Below are 19075 nucleotides of genomic sequence, written 5' to 3' on the forward strand. Positions count from 1 at the left end.
ATATTCCTTGTGGGGAGCCCAGATTCGTTTCCTCTGGACGCGTACATACGTTAGCCACCCGCTGGCCCAGTGCTATGCCACCCGACCCACGTACATCCCGGGACAACTCCACTCTTTCCACCCACTTCATTCACGCGCTCGAGGGGAACGTCATCCGCGACGAGTCACTTCATACAGTCGAGAGGAAACCTGTCTTGTCGAGTTCTCAGACTAGTGAATTGCTGCCCTTCGCCATCCTCCGACCAGATACCATGCAATGGGTGTAACGTATACAATTTCGTGCTAATACATGATTTTAAACAGTGCTACATATGACTGAGTAGAGAGTTCGGACGTCCTCAACGTACAGAAGCCAACGATACAATAATCGGTTTCTTCTCTACTCCACTGGCACCTTTACAGTCTCCTGATCTTCCGCCTTCGCAGCCTGCAGCGTCAGAATACCATCTTCCAACTTAGCCTTCACTTTAGAGCGATCAACAGGTCGGGGAAGCCAGACCGTCCTCGTGAAGACCGAGCTTCCAGACCACAAACGCTCAGTAGTCAGTTGATTCTGGCTCTGGTCAGTGGTGGTGACGGCCCCTGTTCCTGTGACGACTACGGGATTAGCTGCGAGAGTAGATACTCAGATACGACCGACGCACCTTCGCTGGCCGCTGTATCGTTGTCGACCTCCTGGGATTGGGGTTCAGGTGCATTACGCCGACTGGCCGGAGTCTTCCCTTGGATAGTGATGCTCCGACCTCCGTCACCCACAATAATCTCCACGTTTTCTTTCTTCACACCCGGCAGGTCTGCCTCCACGACATACTTGTCCCCCTCCTCAGATACATCCACCGCTGGACGAAGGGCATTTACTGATCCGAAGAAAGGGTCTGAAAAGAGAGAGTGGTGATGAGGGAAGCCGTAACTAACGGCAGACCTCCCGAACGGCTCCTCAAACATCTGCATGAGAGGCCTGAATTCACGGAGAAGTTGTCTGGCAATGGACATTGCGATCGTGCGTTTTTCGAGTGCTAAGGGCGACTGGACAAGAAACTACAACGATGACGATTCCTCATTTCCCTTTTATGCCACGGGGATTGCGGTGACCGAAACCACGCGAAACGACGGGAAAACAGCAAGCTTACTTTCCAAATCTTGCCGGCGTACTACGCAAGCGTTGCGCCGTTTGGGAAAACAACTGTAACCTATGACGTTGGCAAGTTCTGGAAGATGCTAGGAGTGCCTGGGGTCCTCTACACTGGTGCAGAATATTCAATTCACTGCGGAAACGAGATTTTAGCAGGGGGCATAACCGGATTCTCCAAATGTAGATAATCTGACCTTGATTTTTTTTTGTAAGATATAGCTATTAGTCTGAGTAAAGTCCGACTCCACGATTTTTGAGTAACATATCCAAATAATCTGACGTAGGCAAGATCTGAATATAGTCAATACACCAATAGCCTGACCTCTTGCACGTGCATTTCCCCACTCTGACTATGCTTGACTTCATCGGCCATAGTCCAACTATAATACCATCGGAAGAGTGGCTCTTGCCGCCCTTGCACCCCTCGGAAAAAATAATGGACTTTGCGAAAATTTTCCTTGGTCTCCAAGTTCACCGGTTTGCCATGTACACCATGAACCAACCCAAGGTATGTGGTACTCGAGTCCTCTGGCCTATGCACTCACCTCCAAAAGTTCCATATCGATGCTAACCAAGTGGTTCCAACCTCACAAGCCGACGAAACCGAGTTTGTTGGTCCCCCGACAGTCATCAAACGTAGGCCACACATCCTTCGACTTCATGTCCCAACCAGCATCCAAAATGTTACGCTCTCTTTCGAGCCAAACTCCCAAGGCCCTGTGGTACATGTGGCTAATTACCGTTCATGTGTCTTCCACTCACAGCCATACACCAGACCATAGAAATCTCCCTAACGACGATGTCACCAGAGCTTGGCAATGATACCTTTCGTGCAACTCAAGCGTGCGTTGTCGACTTCGGTGCTAACGTTGGTACTGGTGGGGTTAAGTTGGAGTCTGCAGATGCCCATGTTTCAGCCGTCTCAGTAAGTCATCGCATAATTCATTTCCTTGCTGATGGTATTACATAGGATCCTCTACTCGTCAACGTCGAGCCACTTCCTGCCATGCAAGGACCATTCGGATGTATTCCAGACCATTTCCCACCTGCCGACAAAAGCCAGACAAACCCTGAGGGTGGTACTGCCCTGCCTATCGCCCCTCGCATTCCTCTCATTGATGAGAGTGAAACTGAGCCCAAAAGTATGGAGGAGACCCCAACTGCGGCTGTCAAGGTACGTTGTGACTCATGAACCGTTCTTTTCTTGATATTGACCTCTTTCTAGAAAACTACTTCAGAAATACCAGTCTCATCTCTTCCCACACAGGTTTCTGGCCCCTCCATTAGGCATACTTTTACCCCAGACAGTTTTGCTGGATCGGAGATGTTTGATACTGTGAGTACACAACTGTTGTGTGTAAGTAAACTTCATCATTTGTGTTGTCACATACTCATCATTACTCAGGAAAGATGGGCCCAAATTCGAGAGGGACTTATCGCTGGCCAGGAAAATAATAAAAGATGTCGCATGCCCATATTCTCTGAAGCTAGTACCCCCACCCCTCCCGCTAAACGCTTTCGCAAGTAGTACTTGTCTTTTTTTGGAACTAATATAATGTTCACGTGATCATTAACGTCGTGCACGTCCTCCTGCTACCTCCTCAAGGCCTCACACTCTATTCACTAAGAACACGCCTCCAATGGGGTTCCGGCAATGCAACTGCAAATCTTTCAGGTGTAATGGAGCGCTAGTGCCTGCACATATGGCCGCCGCCCATATGCGATATGACCTTTGTGCGAGGACGAAAGCATCCCAGATGTCACAGCTGCGTGTATCAGGGCATAGGGTCATCCGTTCGGTCATTAAAGATGCAGGGCCCGTCTCACGATTATTTCCATACCCTATATGCATGCCTGCTCCCCCCCTCTCACCTGATGTCTCTTTTGCTGACCCACTGCATACTTTGACCTGCGCTGTAGAACAAGAGATGCTCGACCACGGTACTCTCAGTGGCGAGGACCTTGATATTCTGACCTTTGGCAGTGCACTACCGAATCTGGGACCGAACTTCCATAGCCCCAAGGCCTTGCTTTCCGCTGTGGACTACTTCCAAGAGTACAACGCAAGGACGTCTGCTGGCGCTTGCCCTCTCACTTCATTTCGTGCCCACCATCTCCCTCCTGACCCAGAACAGCGCGCCGTGGAACGTCAGCTCCGACATATTGCAGAAGAACTTTGTGACGAGCAGAACAATAGTCGGAACAATGCCCTGCCCCTCAATTATGATGATATGTCCTACGCTAATGGATCCTGGTCTTATGCTGATGAAACTGATCATGCCCACAATGCAGAGGTAGTAGATGGCCTCCCCCACCCCAGCGTCAATGAAGATGATCCCGATCCCTTCCTTATCGATGAAGAGGTGCGATCAGATAACCTAGACCTCGCTGACATCCCAGAGCACGTCACGGTCATACATGCTCTCGTATCATGGCTCCATCTCCAGTTCCATCTCCCGCGCATTGCATGCAATGCACTATTGGCGATCCTCACTCTTCTACTATTCTTTCTCAACCCAACTGCTACCTCCCCGTTCACAACACTCCAGTCCGGAAATCGCCTTCTCGGAGTCAATAGACCCATCCATACGTTACCGGTCTGTCCGAATTGTCGCAATGTATACCCTCCGGCCTCGTCACCGCGTTGTCATGATACCTGCACATCCTGCCACGTTGAACTTTTTCTTCCAGGGCAGACTCTACGTGGCAACACTCGCACGCTGAAGACTCCAGTTATTAAGTACCCTTATCTCCCACTGTCTGAGCAAATTGTGTCAATCCTCAAGATTCCTGGCATCGAGGCTACTCTCGACGAGTGGCGAGACAAACCACGAAAACCTGGCATGTATACAGACATATTCAATGGCAATATCTGCCGCATGAAGCTTAAAGGTCCCAACGGCAATCTGTTCTTTTCAAACCAGACGAATGAATGCGGTGGTCCAAATGGCGAGCTTCGCTTAGGTGTGAACTTGGGCATGGACTGGTACGCTCTTCCCGCTGACTTTATGATTTGACTGAACGTACTTCACGACAGGTTTTCATACATTCGGAGCAATATCGTGCCATCCCATTCATCGGCTCCAACATCGTTCTCGATCTGTAACCTGCCACCAGAATACAGGTAAGTTTTATGATATCCTCGCATCTTTCTTCTCATACAGCTTTGTCCTTCCTTGCAGGTATCGGACAGCAAATCTAATGTGCACGAGTATCATGCCTGGTCCAAAGGAGCAATCACCGGACCAGGTACAACGATTTCTTTGGCCTATCGTGTCTGATCTACTGCGGCTTTGGAAGCATGGTATCAAAGTTCCCACTGAATCGCGGCCTGAAGGTATGTCTAATATTATTTTATGTGAGTGTCTACTGACTTATCTTAGGATGGCTTGTCCGTGTTGCCCTTGTTGCGGTCGTATGCGACAAGCCTGCAGCGCACAAGATTGGAGGCTTCGCATTGCACTCTCATACTTATTTTTGTACAGAGTGCTGGATATCTGTGGCAGACAAGACAAATCCAAATGCGTTTCAGCAAGGAGGTATGTCTTTCCGCCTCTCGCACAGACAGTATACAATAACTTATTATCCATATCAGCTTTTCCGCCACGAACAGATGCTGAGCAGCGCCGTTTAGGCGATCAGTATCGCAACCTTGCGACGCCGAATGCACAGAAGATCTTCGTCAAAGAGTATGCAACACAATATTCGCAGCTATCCCGCCTACCATATTTCGACTTGGTCGCACAAATCGTCATAGATCCGATGCACAATCTCTTCCTGGGTGCATCATAATATCTACTTCGAGTCTGTATAAAACTGACATGTCTTCTATTCTCAGGATTAGTGAAGACACACTTTTACAATATCTGGGTTCAAAGCAAGATATTACGGCCGAATCATGAGCTCGCCACGCTACACAGCATGCTCGCAGATGTATGTGTGTCCTATTTTTCCCTTCCAAGAGCGACTTAACATTCAAAACATTACTAGTTTATCATCCCAGGCTCGTGCGGCAAACTGCCAACTGACATTGGGACCCCTGCCGGTGGATCTCTTATGGCCGATCAGTGGTTGCTTTTGGCAACCGTATATGGCCTGATCATCGTATGTTTCATCAACGCTTGACATCAAGCTCACAACTTATACAGGCATAGGTACCTCAGATTTGGGACAGTTATCTACCGCACCAGACGTCTGATGAAGCACCCTTTCGCCGCATCTCCATGATTGAGCAGGCCGAAACCGAGAAACAACGGGAAGCTTCCCAGAAGGCTAACAACAAGACGTCCCTCGCAGAAGCCAAGAAACGTGGAAGGGAAGCTTTTGAAACCAAAAAGTCCCATATTGCGCAGGAGAATATGGCCATCGCCAAGGCAAAGAAGCAGGAAAAGCTCCAACAGCTGGTAGTAAAGCAAGCCAAGAAGGCGTGGCAGGCCGAAGTCAAACGAGTGAGTTTCACATACATCTTCGTGTACTTCTATGTACTACATATGGGTTTCCGTCCCAGGCGCAGAAGAAACGAAAGGCAGCGACCCAGATTGTCGAAGACTTGCCTGAAGGTCAGATACGTGGCCCACCTCCCCCTCCAGGCGATGCAGAGACACCCGAGGTTCCTGAAGACCGCAACGAGCAACTCAACCTTCATCCTACCGATCCGGCGAACTTTCTTAAGCTGTCCTTGGCCATCCGTATTCTCATCAAGCACACAATCAACGACCACAATATCACTGAGGCTGATCGGTTACTACGTGAATACAACGTTGAGTTGATTAAGGTATGTCATCGCCCAGACTATACATCAATATTAATGACACTAATGTGCTTGAACTTAAGCTCTATGGATCGAGTGCCATAAAGCCAAATCATCACTATTCCACACATGTCAGCAACTGCGCTCGCAACTTCGGACCGCTGCATGACTTCTGGACGTTTTTATTCGAGCGCCTTAACAAGGTTCTGAAGTCCTTCAAAGCAAACAACCACGCAAACAGCAAACTCGAGACGACCTTTTTCAAGGAGTTCCATCGCGCATGTGAGAGCTCAAGGGTGGTAAGTGCAATGCATTTGTAAATTGGAATACAAATACTATTTTACTGACTACGGAACTCTAGATCTATTCTCTGCGTGCCAATCCCGTGAAATCCCTCGGCTCAGAAGCTGCACGAATCATGCAGAAGGCTACGCATGAGGAACGTGGAACCGTCGCAGGGCTTGCTGCCCTCTGCAACGATCTTGATGAGGTCAGCGCAGATGGTGAGTTACCCTTGGCACAGAACGAATGGATGGCCGTCTGACCATAGACTGCATAGCCGGGATAACTTACTCCCTAAGTCCATGCTGTCATGAAAATGTCTTCTCATCAGAAACTTATCGATTACTCACTCGTACACTCAATGCACGCTTTCCGCTTTCACCAGTGCACTGCCAACACGAGTGGCCAACTACTCCCCACAGTATTCCTCTCAATCCCAATGGCATCTTCTACGACTATGTTGTGATAAACGGAAAGCGATTTCATGCTTCAAGAGCAGTCGGCACTCACCGGTCTTCCCTAGTTCACGTCATGATACCAGGTCAGGTACCTACACACGGCTATGGAGAGATACTGGAGATCTTTCAGCTGGATCAACCCTTACACAATGGGAAGCAACGCTTATGGTTTGCGCGCATGCGATGGTTCAAGCCATACCACGGGAACCAAAGGACGATTTGGGACGACTTGTACGTCGTCCTGTTTGACCTACTAACCATCGTTCGCACTAACATCATGAAGTTCTGCCTTAGATGTCCGATTATGGGAGCTCAGGGAATACCAAATGCAAGAATCACGCCTCCCTTCGCTCGTGGAATTCAACTGGATTGGTAACTTACTGGCATTAACTGTTGTTTCACTTGGAGAGGATCAGCGCAAGGTGTGGGCAACAGTAGACCTTGCAAAGGTGCGTAGCGTTATTGTTTACTGATACCCAGCTCGCTACTCAATCAATACTCAGTAACTGGAGTCTAGACGTTCATGTATTACAAGGATGGATGGTAAATTAAACATGATGTTTGTTAATTTTGTAACAGAGCGTCACAAATCCTACAACATGTGTTGCTCAGAATGCGAACAGCAAAGCGAAGTTTCAATACTTGTTTTCGTCATCCAATGACCCATTTTCATTAGATGTCTTGAGCCATTCATCCAATTCTTTGAGGTAGGTGGCATCCGCCTCGAAAAGCTCTTCTTGGTTGATGCGAGAATAGAAGCCTTTTAGCCAGCTGATGCCCTCGTGCACCACCATTCCCGGGTGTTCATCTAACCACCTCTCATCTACCATTGCCCTGAAGACCATGGCCTTTGCCGGTGGCATGTCACGACTCAAATGCTTCAGGGCGACGTCAAAGACCTGTTTGTGCACCTTCTTCGTGGTTTTGCAACGTTTACGCTGTGGTTCCTGATTCATATTGCTAGTATTCGTGTTCAGGTCCTCAGTTACATCTTGCTGCTGCTTCGTGGCACGCATGCTGAGATAGCACAGAAATGCAACATACTAATATGGCCGGATTCGTGAGTCACCTTTGCCGCTCAGATATGAATTTAACTTACATCGACTGAGCGCCAAGCCTGACCTACAACCCAGTTTGCAGATTGCCCAACCTCTGCATCCTTCCTTTGCTGGAGCATGTCATCGCTAACCTCATCATCGTTGCAGCTGATAATATCAGATCCGAGGTCGGTAAGGATGAGGGCTTCTGCGCCCTGATGTCCAGTTTCCGCTTCGTACTGTGACGCTGCCTTGCGTCTAGCTGTTGCAACCTACCAGTATGTCAGGCACACTCGGGCACGATATCTGTGAGAGTTCAAGTACCGTAACACGCCGAGCTCGCTGACGATTCTGTCCCAGCCTCTCCTTAGTCCTGTGTGCACCTTGATCACTCGTTTCCTCTTTTACCCTTTTGTGGATCGTGCGGAAGTATGTTTTCGCGCAATCTTTCATTATTTGGAGGTCGAAAGACTTGTCGGGTATGGTTTTTAATTGGAGCTGTTCCCTCTGGCTCTATTGCATGTCGGGTGAGCACTTGCAATTCTCATATTATTCACGTGCTACCAGATGATACCTTTTCATTATTAAAGACACGCTCGGCGACTTCTTTAATGAACATGTCATTCAGTTTGTCATCTACGTTGCCGAGCCAGTTGGGGCGCCAAAGATGTGTGCTGTCACTTGTCGATATGAAAGGTTCGTCGTTCTCGAGTGGTTTGATAGCAGCAAGGGCTGCGATGCGGTTTCTTTTCGTCCCTTCACACTCGATTCCACACATGTGAGAGAAGAGCAGCTGGATAATAGACTAGTGCCCGGTGAGTGCGCACTCCGATACTGAATGATAGCGTAACGTACCTTGAGAACAGAATGGTCATTTGAGTTTGTTCTCGACGAAGTATGCTTCTGTTGATCCACACATTTCTCCTGCAGTTCTCTAAGCATTTGCTCGACGGTTTCAAGGCGCGAAACGAGAGATTCAGTTGCCTTCCTGACGCTGGTAAGCTGTTCTTCCATGCTGGTGTTGGCCTCGTTGAGGTGTTTGACATGAGCCGTGAGCTGTGCAACTGTAGCATGCAAGCTAAGCTGGTCTCCTTGGTAAGATCCAGTTCGAGAGCGGGATGCTGAATATAAAGTCTGATAGTCTTCCATTGGCGTCTCACTACGTCCTCTGCCATTCGACTGACTATGGGAAGGTCTTCCAGCATACGAGAAGGACGTTTCGTCACGACCGTTGACACCCCCATGGTAAGGAGTGAAGCCAAGATGTTGGCTTGGTTGGTTTCCTCAGTGTGGATAGGATGCCTCGTCCTGCGATCCCTGCGAATCAACGGCACTGGTCGGCTCCATCATATCAAAGGAGAACTCGGGTGACAAGAGCTTGGCAGATAGGGTGAGTTGATCGACTGACAACAACAATTAGTAGTGACTGACCGATGGTCCACCGTGGTCTCTTCGCTGAGCAGGGCCAGGGCCAAATGGATCATCTAGGCCTGGCGCAGAAGGGAGGTGAGTGCCCTGCAGGGTGTTTGAGGGCGCCATGTTCATCTGTGGTACGTGATGTCCACACGTGATGCTATTAATATTCTGGCTCAACGACTGGGATCCAGGTATTGCTCCACCACTCAGAAGTCTTTGGCATTGAAGGTGCAAGGAGCTGGAGGGCGTCATGTGTGTCTGGGTCTGTGGTACATGACGACCGCGATGAGTTCCCTCCTGGCTCATCAACTGGGACCCAGGCATCAGCGGTGGGGCGCCACCTGTGAGCCTCTGCGAATGCATCATATCCTGCCGTTCACCAAGGAGGGGAGCAAGCAAACATGGGCGATTTTTTTGCACAGCTGGGGGCGCTGGGTAGGCATTTTGGAAGCATGCGTTGTACTAGGCACTCATCGAATATAATCTGATCTGGTTATCCTGAAAAACACAACTGAAGGCGGGAGGATCAATTGCATTTATACGATTTAACTCGGTGTACATAGCTCATAGTCACATTCGAATCTGATCTGATTATTGTCGCGAAGGTAAAAATCGTCATGGTGATAGGCATGCAAATCCAACCAGATTATGCTCCGAAACGAGAACACTTCGGCACTATATTCAGACATATTATTAGGAGTAGCTACCCTCGGGATATACAACGGTTATTGTCATTGACCCGACTACCTCCGGACCTGATTAAAAACCCGTTTCCGCAGTGATTCCTCCCGCGAAGTAAAAGCTACCCTAAAAACAAGTTATAGCTATGAACCAGGCCATTCGACGACGAACTGTGCTAATACAGAATGTTCCTGATCATCGTCATCCTCGAACTTGAGCTTATACATAGATATATTCTGTTTGGACGAAACACCCTAGCATACCAATCCCGTGAGATTCGGAGGCATCTCTCCGCAAAGAAAACTCACACGACCAGGAGGGTGAAGGTCACTGGGGGCCATTACTACTTCGGCACGGTAAAAGCAGCTCGTGTCTGGATAGAGAGCCATCACCGTTGAACCTGCTGGGAATTCTTGATAAGCGTTTGGATGTGCTGCGCTGTTTGGCGGAGCATGAGGGTCTGGAAGTGGCATGATCGCTCGAAGCGTTGTGTTATAACACCTTCATTTCTGTAGTGAGTCATGGTAGGCAAGGGAATAAATGCTTCTTACTGGCCAGGCTGTCCATCTTCTTGGGGTTCCACGTCCTGGACTTCGTAACTTGCGGAACACTGAGCGAAACATGTATCTACGTGCTGACAAGTTTTGCGTACCGATTCTTGTCTTGGTTAATACACTTGGTGATAACAGCCAGTATCCATGTATTCTCATCGCTATCTGCGTTGCTGCCATCCGCAGTCTTCCCTATGGGCGGACGGAAAGCCACCTTACGGCCTTCTTGCAGAGGTAGTTGCTTCGCCAGAGCCTCCCTACGGGCCTTCGGTTCGCGTGAAAATGGTATCGCTGGTGTAGGTCCGGCCGAGCCTCGTGCAACCTGCGTGGCACGCGGACCGGCAGCGGATGCAGCCATAGAGGTTGGTGAAGGTGACGGGGGTCTAGGGCGCTTATTCCGTTTCTCTGTTTCATGAGTCAGCGAATGCGACATCGACTCCCAGGGGTGCTGCGAAGAACCTTGTGGGTAGGACTCTGATGCTTTCCGAAGCGCTATGAGGATTCCTACTTGTTCTATTGCGGCCTCGAGTGCCCTGAGAAGTTATTAGGAGGTTCGGGGCCGAAAAGGGGAGGGTTTATTACTCGCCTGGCCTCCTCTTCTGCGTCTCTACGGACGTCTTTGAGTGCGGAGGACAATTTTTTATAATTCGTCTTGGTATTCTCATAGCTCTCAGTTGAAAAGGAGTCATCCGTTGGCCACATGGCCATTAGCCCGTTGACGCGCCTAATGGTCCCAACGGTATCTGGGCTGGCATAGTTGCTGGACAGCGCAGCAAGTGATTCCCTCGCGCGAGACCAACAGTCTAGCTCTGTACCGTGACAATTAAATTATACATACGCTATCAATAGGGGACAGAGGGAATCGAATGTCTGAGAACCGACCTTCTGAAGATGCAGGTCGTGTTGACCCTCGCCTTCTGTCCATCGTAATATGTTTCTAACACCTACTATTGAAGTTAGTGACCGCGACAGAACCTACTAATAACAGCAAGTGTGGCTCCAATACAGCACGATCAATGATCATGCAATCCACTGGACGACAGTTTATGGCGTCGTGACCTAAACGAGGCAGCCGTTACATTGTCTCCGAATAGCAATGTTGACAAATACAACCAAGTTCTAATCTACAGCGCACGAAGCAGTACATGTAAAAAGTAGATCCTTGTGTTCAGTTACAGCAACCTTATGTCCTCGGTGTAGTTAGCTTCCGCAGCTTTACATCGTAAACCACTAGAGTCCGGGGTGAATCAGAGCTTAGAAGCGCAACGATGAATGAACAATAGCTGACCCTCCTCTATCTTTTTCAAGTCATACTTCAAGCTGTCAAAACGCCGACGTAGCATGTCATTTTTCAAGTTCAGCTGCGTCAACAGAATAGTTGACAAACTTCATGGAATATTTCAAGGCAGGCATCTCACCTTGGTGAATCCGGCGAACAGGTTTTTGGCAAAGAATGAAATTTGGATGGGTGCTTCATAATCCCCTAGAGTCACTGAGTTGACTGCCAACCGTGACTAGGACAACAGGGGATGGTAAGCCCAGAGTAGCGACCGACCGACAACTCCCGAGCCAGGACCTCACCAATTCATTGACCATAGTAATCAGCCCATGGAGATAGTCCTCGACTGCTATACAAAATCTATCCTTCCACTCTTCCTTTACTAGAAAGCGGGGTAACATCCAAATGGCTGATGACCCGTAGAAATTGAAAGCTCACTTCCAAGTGTTTCGCTAGTTTGCTCAAGTGAAATTAGAGATCTATTCGCGAGGTACTCCACGAGAGCTGCAGCATAAACCACTGTTCTGAGTGAATGCGACCACATATCTTTCCAGCGCCAGAATTGATTGGGAGGGACTATGGCAGCAAGAGCAGCAAATGGCTCGTGGCAACTATGCAAGATTGGACGCACGGCATCGAGTAACGGGTTAACTCGAAAGACTTAGGATACCATTGCCAAGACAGGTACAGAATGGACTGACTTGAGTTAGATGGAGTAGAATGGATTTTATCGAGGATCCCAGCCATATCGCGGGCCTTCTTGTCCAGATCCGCTACTTCTTCTCTGATTTTCTGGTCGGCAAGATCAGGTCAGCAAAATCTCTAACCTGGGAACGCTTCACCTCTCTGAGCTCGCCATCCTGCTCGAGGAGACTGTTGACGTGGTCCCAGTGTGAGTCCATGAACTATTATGATAAGACTGTACCGGTTTACGGAGTGAGTCAAGTTCCATTTATGTCAGCCAACCCATTCAATTCACTCGCCTTCGACTCTTTGAGTGCAACAACGATCACCGACCCACGTCCCGTTACTTTTCTTATCGTCACCTCACGTTCCATAGACGTGTTAGATTTCCCATTCCTCGACTGTGAATTTGCTATCATCTAGACGCATTCTTTCATGACTTCTGGGGACGATGTCGACAAAATCAATGGCATACTCGCCAGCGTCCGCGATACCCCTCTCAGCACCTCAGAGGCAACCGACGAGGTGCTAGCACCCGTCTACACGTATTTAATGACAGTCCCATCCAACAGCTCAGATAAATGTTATCACTGGTTCTGCAGCCGCGCGGACCCCCTTACTGTGGATGCCGCTGCTTTTCTGCTGAGATTGTTTGCCTATGACAGCCCCCAGGTGGAAAAATGGAAAGCTAGGCTGAGGAGCTGTTTGGCAGGATGTAGCGAGTGTGTTAAGGCTCTCGGAGAGGTCAAGGTTAGCTCGCGCTCAACGTGAGTAAACGTGTCTTCTGTGCTTCCTGCGGGCAGTCAATCGTAATTGTCTTGCACGCAGGCGTCTTCGCGTTCCTCTCGTGTCTATATATCGCTGATGGTTTACACGCAGATATTTCGGTGCCTTCTCTGATCAAGTAGTGAAAGGATTCTATAGCAACTTTGACGAATGGGAGCTGAGTCTCGTCAAAGGCGCACTGACTAGCGCTGGTATCAACAGCGCCAACGTTAATCCTAATGCCTTGCGCAAACTGCCACCTGGTGTTCTGTACCACATGGTCTCAAATTTGCGCGTTCTACGTGACCCGATGGTTATGAACGTGATACGTTGTCGTCCTTCTACCTCGTCATGGCCAAAGGATGTCCCCCCTCCCGGGCTTCTTATCCTTCTCTTTGACGAATCTCAGGAGGTACGACAGTGGGCGAGGTCATTCATCTCCTCTTGTACCGAGATCCCAATGCCGGAGGCACGTTTCGTTACTGGTCATGAAGTAGCTTTGCAAGCCATTTTCAACCTCCTAACAAAAACAAGAGGAGACGCTTCTACCTCTGATTCTACTGTGTTTACTGTACTCACAATGGAGACTGTGCCAGAAGTTCTTCGGTCTATTACGGTTGTCTCAGATCCCCGTGAGCTTTGGATAGGATACTCTCAGGTTCTTCGGTTGCTACCGAACCGTATTCTACTCAAATCTTACGGTGGCGTTGACTGCCGGCGGATGGTGATCGGACACTTACACGACGTAGGCCCTCGTAAGTATTTGATTTTGTCTACACCTTCAGGCAGTGTAATGTATCCAATCAGAATTCATGGATGTATTGCGGTGTCTTCTATTTCTACTGAAGCGCCTTCGTTTTCAGTTGTGGAAAGGGGAAGGTCCTGAGTACCCCCAAGTCGTGTTTGATGCCATCAAAGACAATCCATCTTTTACGAAGCTCGTGGAAGGTATAGAGCCCTCTGAAGAGAGACCATGGTTCCTCTCGTGGTTTGGAGAGTACCTCATCTCACTCCACGACACTCCTGCCTTTGGTGACGTACTTGCCAAGGTCGCCGATTTACTCTGCGAAGAACTGCAGCACGAGAGGTTCAGAGAGGGGCGACCGACAGTAATGTTCATGACCGCGCGGGTGAGCTTACGGATCTCATGTCTTGACGCGGATGCTTACCTTTCCTCAGTTACTCGCAAGCTTTCTACGTAAGGCACAAACTGACGAGTGGGCTCGTCATCGGGGTGCTATATCTGGCGTTTTGGACATCCACTCCGACACATTCGTGGCGGTTGCATTTGGTCGTCAGTACGCGGACGAAAAGTGGAAGTCTGCCCGAGTCGTTGCTCGTGAACTTATCGTTACGAGCCTTAACGGAGACGTGCGGGAGATGATTGACGCAGTCTTACGATCGTGCGAATACCTTGCAGGCTTGGCACTCGAATTCCCGGTGTGCTCAGTCCGGGAGCAGTTGTGGCAAAAGACATACGAATCGTTACAGATCAACGATTCTGACGGTGCTGCCGTGATCCTAGGGGTAGTCGCACAGTTCTCACATCTGGATGTCTTGAACAAGCTGGCGTATAAGCGGGTGTTATCCAAACCAGATGCCCTACTCGCATTCGACGCTATCAACCGGTCACTATCTGTCACCCGAGAGGGCTTCGTTGATGCCATCTCAAAGTTGGCCAACTACAACCAACAGAAGTTTATCCGTGACCTCTTTCAGAGGGAGGGTGTGGCGAAGGATGTCATGACACTGATGTTCTCCCCCATTGATGACCTGCAAACAGCCGCCAAGGTTTTGGTTGGGCAAGCTTTCGACGCGGACGCTCGTCTCGATTGTTTTCGCGCTCTCCTATCCAATCTCACGGACCCGTCGTTCGCTGGTATTCTGGGATTCTTGGAGAAATTTACCCGCTATGCACCCCTCGTCACTGAAGCTTGCAGCTTGTCAAAGTCTCTCGTACAATGTCTCACCGATGTGGTCGAGGTTCTTTGCTCTAGTCCGGATGGCCTTCTGTTATCCAACAAATATCTGCGTTCCGACGATCCACAGGGCCCGGCAGCTCAGCTCCCACGATTATGGACGCTTATGACCCAGTCCATTACTGTCATCTTTAAACGGACACCACTATGGGCGGCATACTTCGAGATACCGGACATGACTGTCTGGATGCGGGATGCACTGATCTTTGGCCGGGATATGCTGGCTCAATGGCGTGTCATAGAGAGAGCAGCTGTATCAGCTTCTGGAGGAGAACCGCCTCCGCGCCCTGGAAAGACCCCAAAGCTTTCAAGGGTCGGGAAGCGGATGATGACCGACTTACAGCCTTTTCTGCCGGAACTCGCTCGCTGGTTACGGCTGTCTGACGAGGAACTTCTCCACCAATCTTTCGCACTCGTACAAACATCATTAGAATGCTTCCGGACGACTGGGGTACCTCCGTCCGAGGCAGGGCTTGCAAAACTGAACAAGCACATCGAGGATGGGAGAATGCAGACTGAGGGAGCTCCTAAGACTAGACTGGATGCAGGTCGAATATCAAAGCTAGAAGCTGCTCTCGCATCCTTTGGGGAGGATGGTGAAGAAGACGTGGTGTTCGTCTCGATGACAACTGATCGCCGGGCACCCGCAACAAAGTCTACAGAGTCCAAACCCGTGAAACAGGAATCCTCTATAGCTCCGGTAGTTCGTGGACCCCAGGTTCCTGAGAAACACGTACAGATCGATCGGAAGGATGCACGATCAGAAGTTCCGGTCCTTCCCACATTCCGGAGAGCAGAACCCGCAATTACGTCAGGACCGAGTCGCAAACCCCTCGCCCCTCGAGATCGTCCCGAGGTTCTTCCACCCGAGTCGTCCTCCAGTGATTCTGATTCTGATGCTGGAGGACCGGTGCGTGGATTAGCAGCGCTCGGGAAATTCCAAAAATCTCCCAAGATTCAGAAGCCTGCTGAGCGCCGTCAGGTCAAAATGATGGATGTCACGAATCAAGCGAAGAATGCCACCATGGAACGACTCAATCGACGAGATGATGCTCGTCGTCGAGCCTTGAGGTTAAAACCCGACATCTCCGGTCTTCATCGTGCACTCCTGTCTTGGGACTACGATCACGCCGGACCAGATCCACCGAACCGGGGAGAAAAGCCACGGCTGCTCCACGTTCCCGACAAATTCATTGATCACCGCCAATATTTGAACGTCTTCGAACCATTGCTACTTTTGGAATGCTGGGCTCAAATCTTGCAATCAAAGGAGGAAGCTACTCCCGTCGTTGAATGCAAGATTGGATCGAAGCAGTTTACCGACGATTTTGTCGATCTTGATGCCAGTATTTCAGAAGCCGTTCAAAAAGACTGGCGCCTAAGTGAGACGGACGTGGTTTTGCTTCGGCAGCCCGATGGGAAGAAATCGTATCTCGCTAAAACCCAGTCCTACAGGCAAACTGTAGCGGGCATCCAGGTGACCCTCCGTTGCTTCGTGCTTGTGAATGCAGGGGATCAGGGACCACAGATCAACACCACGTGGAATCTAAAGAAGGTCATCAGGTGAAGTGTTTCACCTTGAGATTTGCGTGAGTTAACTCTTACTTAGCTTGAGTACTCTCCATCGCGAGTACGCTACTTTGATGGGTTTGCCGTATTACGACTTGTTTCCTACGGTTATGCAACCTCGCTTATCTGGGCATCCTCATTTGGACCATCACGATGTGCAGGAAACCATGACCAACTATCGTGTCAACGAGCCACAAGCACGAGCTATCCTAAGTTCATTGCAGACAGAGGGTTTTGCACTGATTCAAGGGTAAGTAGATTAGATTGACGAGATTACCCTACTTGTGATTCTGTTGTTTACACCGATCAAGTCCGCCAGGAACTGGTAAAACCTCCACTATTTGTGGACTAGTGGAAGCTTTCCTCCTGAAACGGCGCTTACCTTCCACCTCGATCCACGTTGGTCGGAGTTCTACTCAAGCGGACAAGGGACCCGTGCAAAAAGTCCTTCTATGTGCACCCAGCAATGCAGCTATCGACGAGGTCGCTAGTCGCCTGAAAGAGGGGTGCCGAGGAACGCACAAGCGTGGTACACCCATCAAGGTGGTTCGTATTGGCCACGACAGGTCCCTGGATGTCAGCGTGATGGACATATCCCTGGATTACCTTGTCGAGCAGAAGATCAACAGCGATAACGTTAAGGTCTCATCCAAGACTGCGGGCAACGACATAGCAGCCCTTCGTCAGGAAATTGATTCGGTAAAGCGTGCAAAACAAGAAAAGCTGGAGGAATTAGCTACCATTCAGAACAATACGACACGAACGGCGGCACTCGAGGAAGAGATCAAAAAGCTTAACTCCCGCCGAATGGTTCTAACTCAGCAATTTGATAGATTGAAGGATAAGCAAAAGTCTGACAATCGAACCCTTGACGCCGTACGGAGGCGGTATCGTTTGGAGATTTTACAAGAAGCGGATGTCATATGCGCTACGCTTGCAGGCTCAGGCCACGAATCCATTGAGCAACTAGAGTTTGAAATGATCATCATAGATGAGGCCGCACAGGCAATAGAACTCAGTTCTTTGATACCCTTGAAATTCCGTTCCTCTAGATGTATCATGGTTGGAGGTGAGTACATCTGGTGATTATGCATGTCGAGGTCTGACACGGCCAATAGACCCACAACAACTTCCTCCTACTGTCCTTTCACAAGAGGTGAGGACTCGTGATTAGCTAATATGTAAATGCTGACTCGGGCTCTTTGAAGGCCTGCAAATTCCAGTACAATCAATCTCTCTTTGTTCGATTACAAAAACATAGGCCGGATGCCGTTCATTTATTAAGGTAAGCTCTGAATCTACTTCACTGCTCCTGCTTGTTGAATCTCTTCTAGCATTCAGTATCGTATGCACCCAGAGATCAGCCAACTCCCGAGCCACTTATTTTATCAAAAGCGCTTGCTTGACGGTCCAGATATGGCACTCAAGACAGCGAAACCGTGGCACTCCCATCCTAAATTCGGGCCGTACCGATTTTTCAACGTCAACCGTGGTCAAGAACAGGAAACGCCTGGACACTCATTAAAAAATCCTATTGAGGCACAAGTTGCCGTGGCCCTGTACATGAGACTACGTAAAGAATATGCAACCACGGACCTTGACTTCCGTGTTGGAGTGGTTTCGATGTATCGAGGCCAAGTCAACGAACTGCAGAGAGCGTTCGAAAGGCGATTTGGCAACGATATTCGTGGCAAAATTCACTTCAACACCGTTGACGGCTTCCAGGGCCAGGAAAAAGATATTATCATCCTTTCCTGCGTTAGGGCTGGACCAGGACTACAAACAGTGGGGTTCTTGGCAGGTATAACGATCCGCACCTTGCATGCTTGTATGATCTGACTGACTGGTGATGTAGACGTCCGACGAATGAACGTAGCGCTGACTCGTGCTAAATCCTCCTTGTTCATCTTGGGAAACGCCCCGACACTTGAAAGAAGTAACCAGGACTGGAAAGAAATTGTTGGCAATGCCCGATCTCGGGGAGTTTTAACTGATGTAGTACGTCGGCTGTTTAACGATCAGTTTCCGTTACTGAGGCATAAGTAGGTCGACTTGTCATACTTCACGGAGCGGAGTGCCGTGTCTCCTTCCCAGCCAAAAGTGCAAGCGCAGGCCGGTAAACCCGTCAAACCACCCAGCGGTCCAAAGCCACCAGACAGCCTCGTTACTCCACAGAGCCTGGTGGAGTCAGTGCGTGCTAAACCTGCAAGTATCCGCCGACTCTCTGGATCGGAGGGACGGAAAGATGTTCCCGTGCAAAAGGGGGGACAGAAGAGACCACTCGCCCCCGAAGATAACTCATCTGCTGCCCCCAGCACGGGTAAACCAAACCTCCCACCGCTGAAGAAGCCTAAGAAAGAGAAAGCTAGCATCTTCATTCCAAAGAAGAACAAGCCATAAGGATATTATGTCTTCTTGATTTCACACCAGCATACCCGCGCTGCATCCGTTATACATCACACATTAGTCTGTCGCATACTGTACACATTATT

General features: G+C 49.4%; 4 protein-coding genes across 4 annotated transcripts; 1 reads left to right on the top strand and 3 right to left on the bottom strand.

Annotated features, from left to right (window-relative positions):
- Positions 1 to 247: 247 nt before the first annotated feature.
- On the bottom strand, positions 248 to 1247 carry F5J12DRAFT_801441 (HSP20-like chaperone). Its single transcript, XM_051744369.1, has 2 exons — positions 645 to 1247; positions 248 to 588 (listed from the first exon to the last, which is right to left on the bottom strand). Exons 1-2 carry the CDS (start codon positions 991 to 993, stop codon positions 380 to 382), a joined length of 558 nt encoding a protein of 185 aa, XP_051604160.1. The 5' UTR covers positions 994 to 1247; the 3' UTR covers positions 248 to 379.
- An 8588-nt stretch (positions 1248 to 9835) lies between these two features.
- On the bottom strand, positions 9836 to 11372 carry F5J12DRAFT_801443 (SGF29 tudor-like domain-containing protein). Its single transcript, XM_051744370.1, has 7 exons — positions 11190 to 11372; positions 10894 to 11116; positions 10767 to 10840; positions 10409 to 10712; positions 10308 to 10355; positions 10065 to 10257; positions 9836 to 10010 (listed from the first exon to the last, which is right to left on the bottom strand). The coding sequence occupies exons 1-7, from the start codon at positions 11230 to 11232 to the stop codon at positions 9900 to 9902; spliced, it is 996 nt and encodes a 331-aa protein (XP_051604161.1). The 5' UTR covers positions 11233 to 11372; the 3' UTR covers positions 9836 to 9899.
- A 4-nt stretch (positions 11373 to 11376) lies between these two features.
- On the bottom strand, positions 11377 to 12525 carry F5J12DRAFT_801455 (Translin). The gene is made up of 7 exons (XM_051744371.1): positions 12429 to 12525; positions 12288 to 12378; positions 12025 to 12237; positions 11889 to 11968; positions 11726 to 11821; positions 11596 to 11668; positions 11377 to 11537 (listed from the first exon to the last, which is right to left on the bottom strand). The coding sequence occupies exons 1-7, from the start codon at positions 12486 to 12488 to the stop codon at positions 11491 to 11493; spliced, it is 660 nt and encodes a 219-aa protein (XP_051604162.1). The 5' UTR covers positions 12489 to 12525; the 3' UTR covers positions 11377 to 11490.
- A 180-nt stretch (positions 12526 to 12705) lies between these two features.
- On the top strand, positions 12706 to 18983 carry F5J12DRAFT_903038 (SEN1 N terminal-domain-containing protein; the record flags this gene model as incomplete). Its single annotated transcript, XM_051748352.1, has 11 exons — positions 12706 to 13037; positions 13150 to 13790; positions 13843 to 14165; positions 14215 to 16577; positions 16624 to 16833; positions 16895 to 17652; positions 17702 to 17739; positions 17792 to 17868; positions 17918 to 18384; positions 18439 to 18625; positions 18659 to 18983. 11 exons carry the CDS (start codon positions 12706 to 12708, stop codon positions 18981 to 18983), a joined length of 5721 nt encoding a protein of 1906 aa, XP_051604163.1.
- Positions 18984 to 19075: the final 92 nt, after the last annotated feature.

This window comes from Pisolithus orientalis (assembly GCF_024613125.1).
Source record: "Pisolithus orientalis strain OTSU chromosome Unknown F5J12scaffold_3, whole genome shotgun sequence".
Taxonomy (NCBI): domain Eukaryota; kingdom Fungi; phylum Basidiomycota; class Agaricomycetes; order Boletales; family Pisolithaceae; genus Pisolithus; species Pisolithus orientalis.

Coding starts and splice junctions, on each gene's coding strand:
- F5J12DRAFT_801455 (XM_051744371.1), bottom strand. CDS start 12,488: ATGGACTCACACTGGGACCACGTCAACAGTCTCCTCGAGCAGGATGGC. Junction 12,379..12,428: donor AGGATGGCGAGCTCAGAGAG/GTGAAGCGTTCC, acceptor CTTGCCGACCAG/AAAATCAGAGAAGAAGTAGC. Junction 11,822..11,888: donor TTACTATGGTCAATGAATTG/GTGAGGTCCTGG, acceptor CTGTTGTCCTAG/TCACGGTTGGCAGTCAACTC.
- F5J12DRAFT_801443 (XM_051744370.1), bottom strand. CDS start 11,232: ATGGACAGAAGGCGAGGGTCAACACGACCTGCATCTTCAGAAG. Junction 11,117..11,189: donor ACGACCTGCATCTTCAGAAG/GTCGGTTCTCAG, acceptor GTCACGGTACAG/AGCTAGACTGTTGGTCTCGC. Junction 10,356..10,408: donor ATTAACCAAGACAAGAATCG/GTACGCAAAACT, acceptor GTGTTCCGCAAG/TTACGAAGTCCAGGACGTGG.
- F5J12DRAFT_801441 (XM_051744369.1), bottom strand. CDS start 993: ATGTCCATTGCCAGACAACTTCTCCGTGAATTCAGGCCTCTCATGCAG. Junction 589..644: donor CGATACAGCGGCCAGCGAAG/GTGCGTCGGTCG, acceptor TAGTCGTCACAG/GAACAGGGGCCGTCACCACC.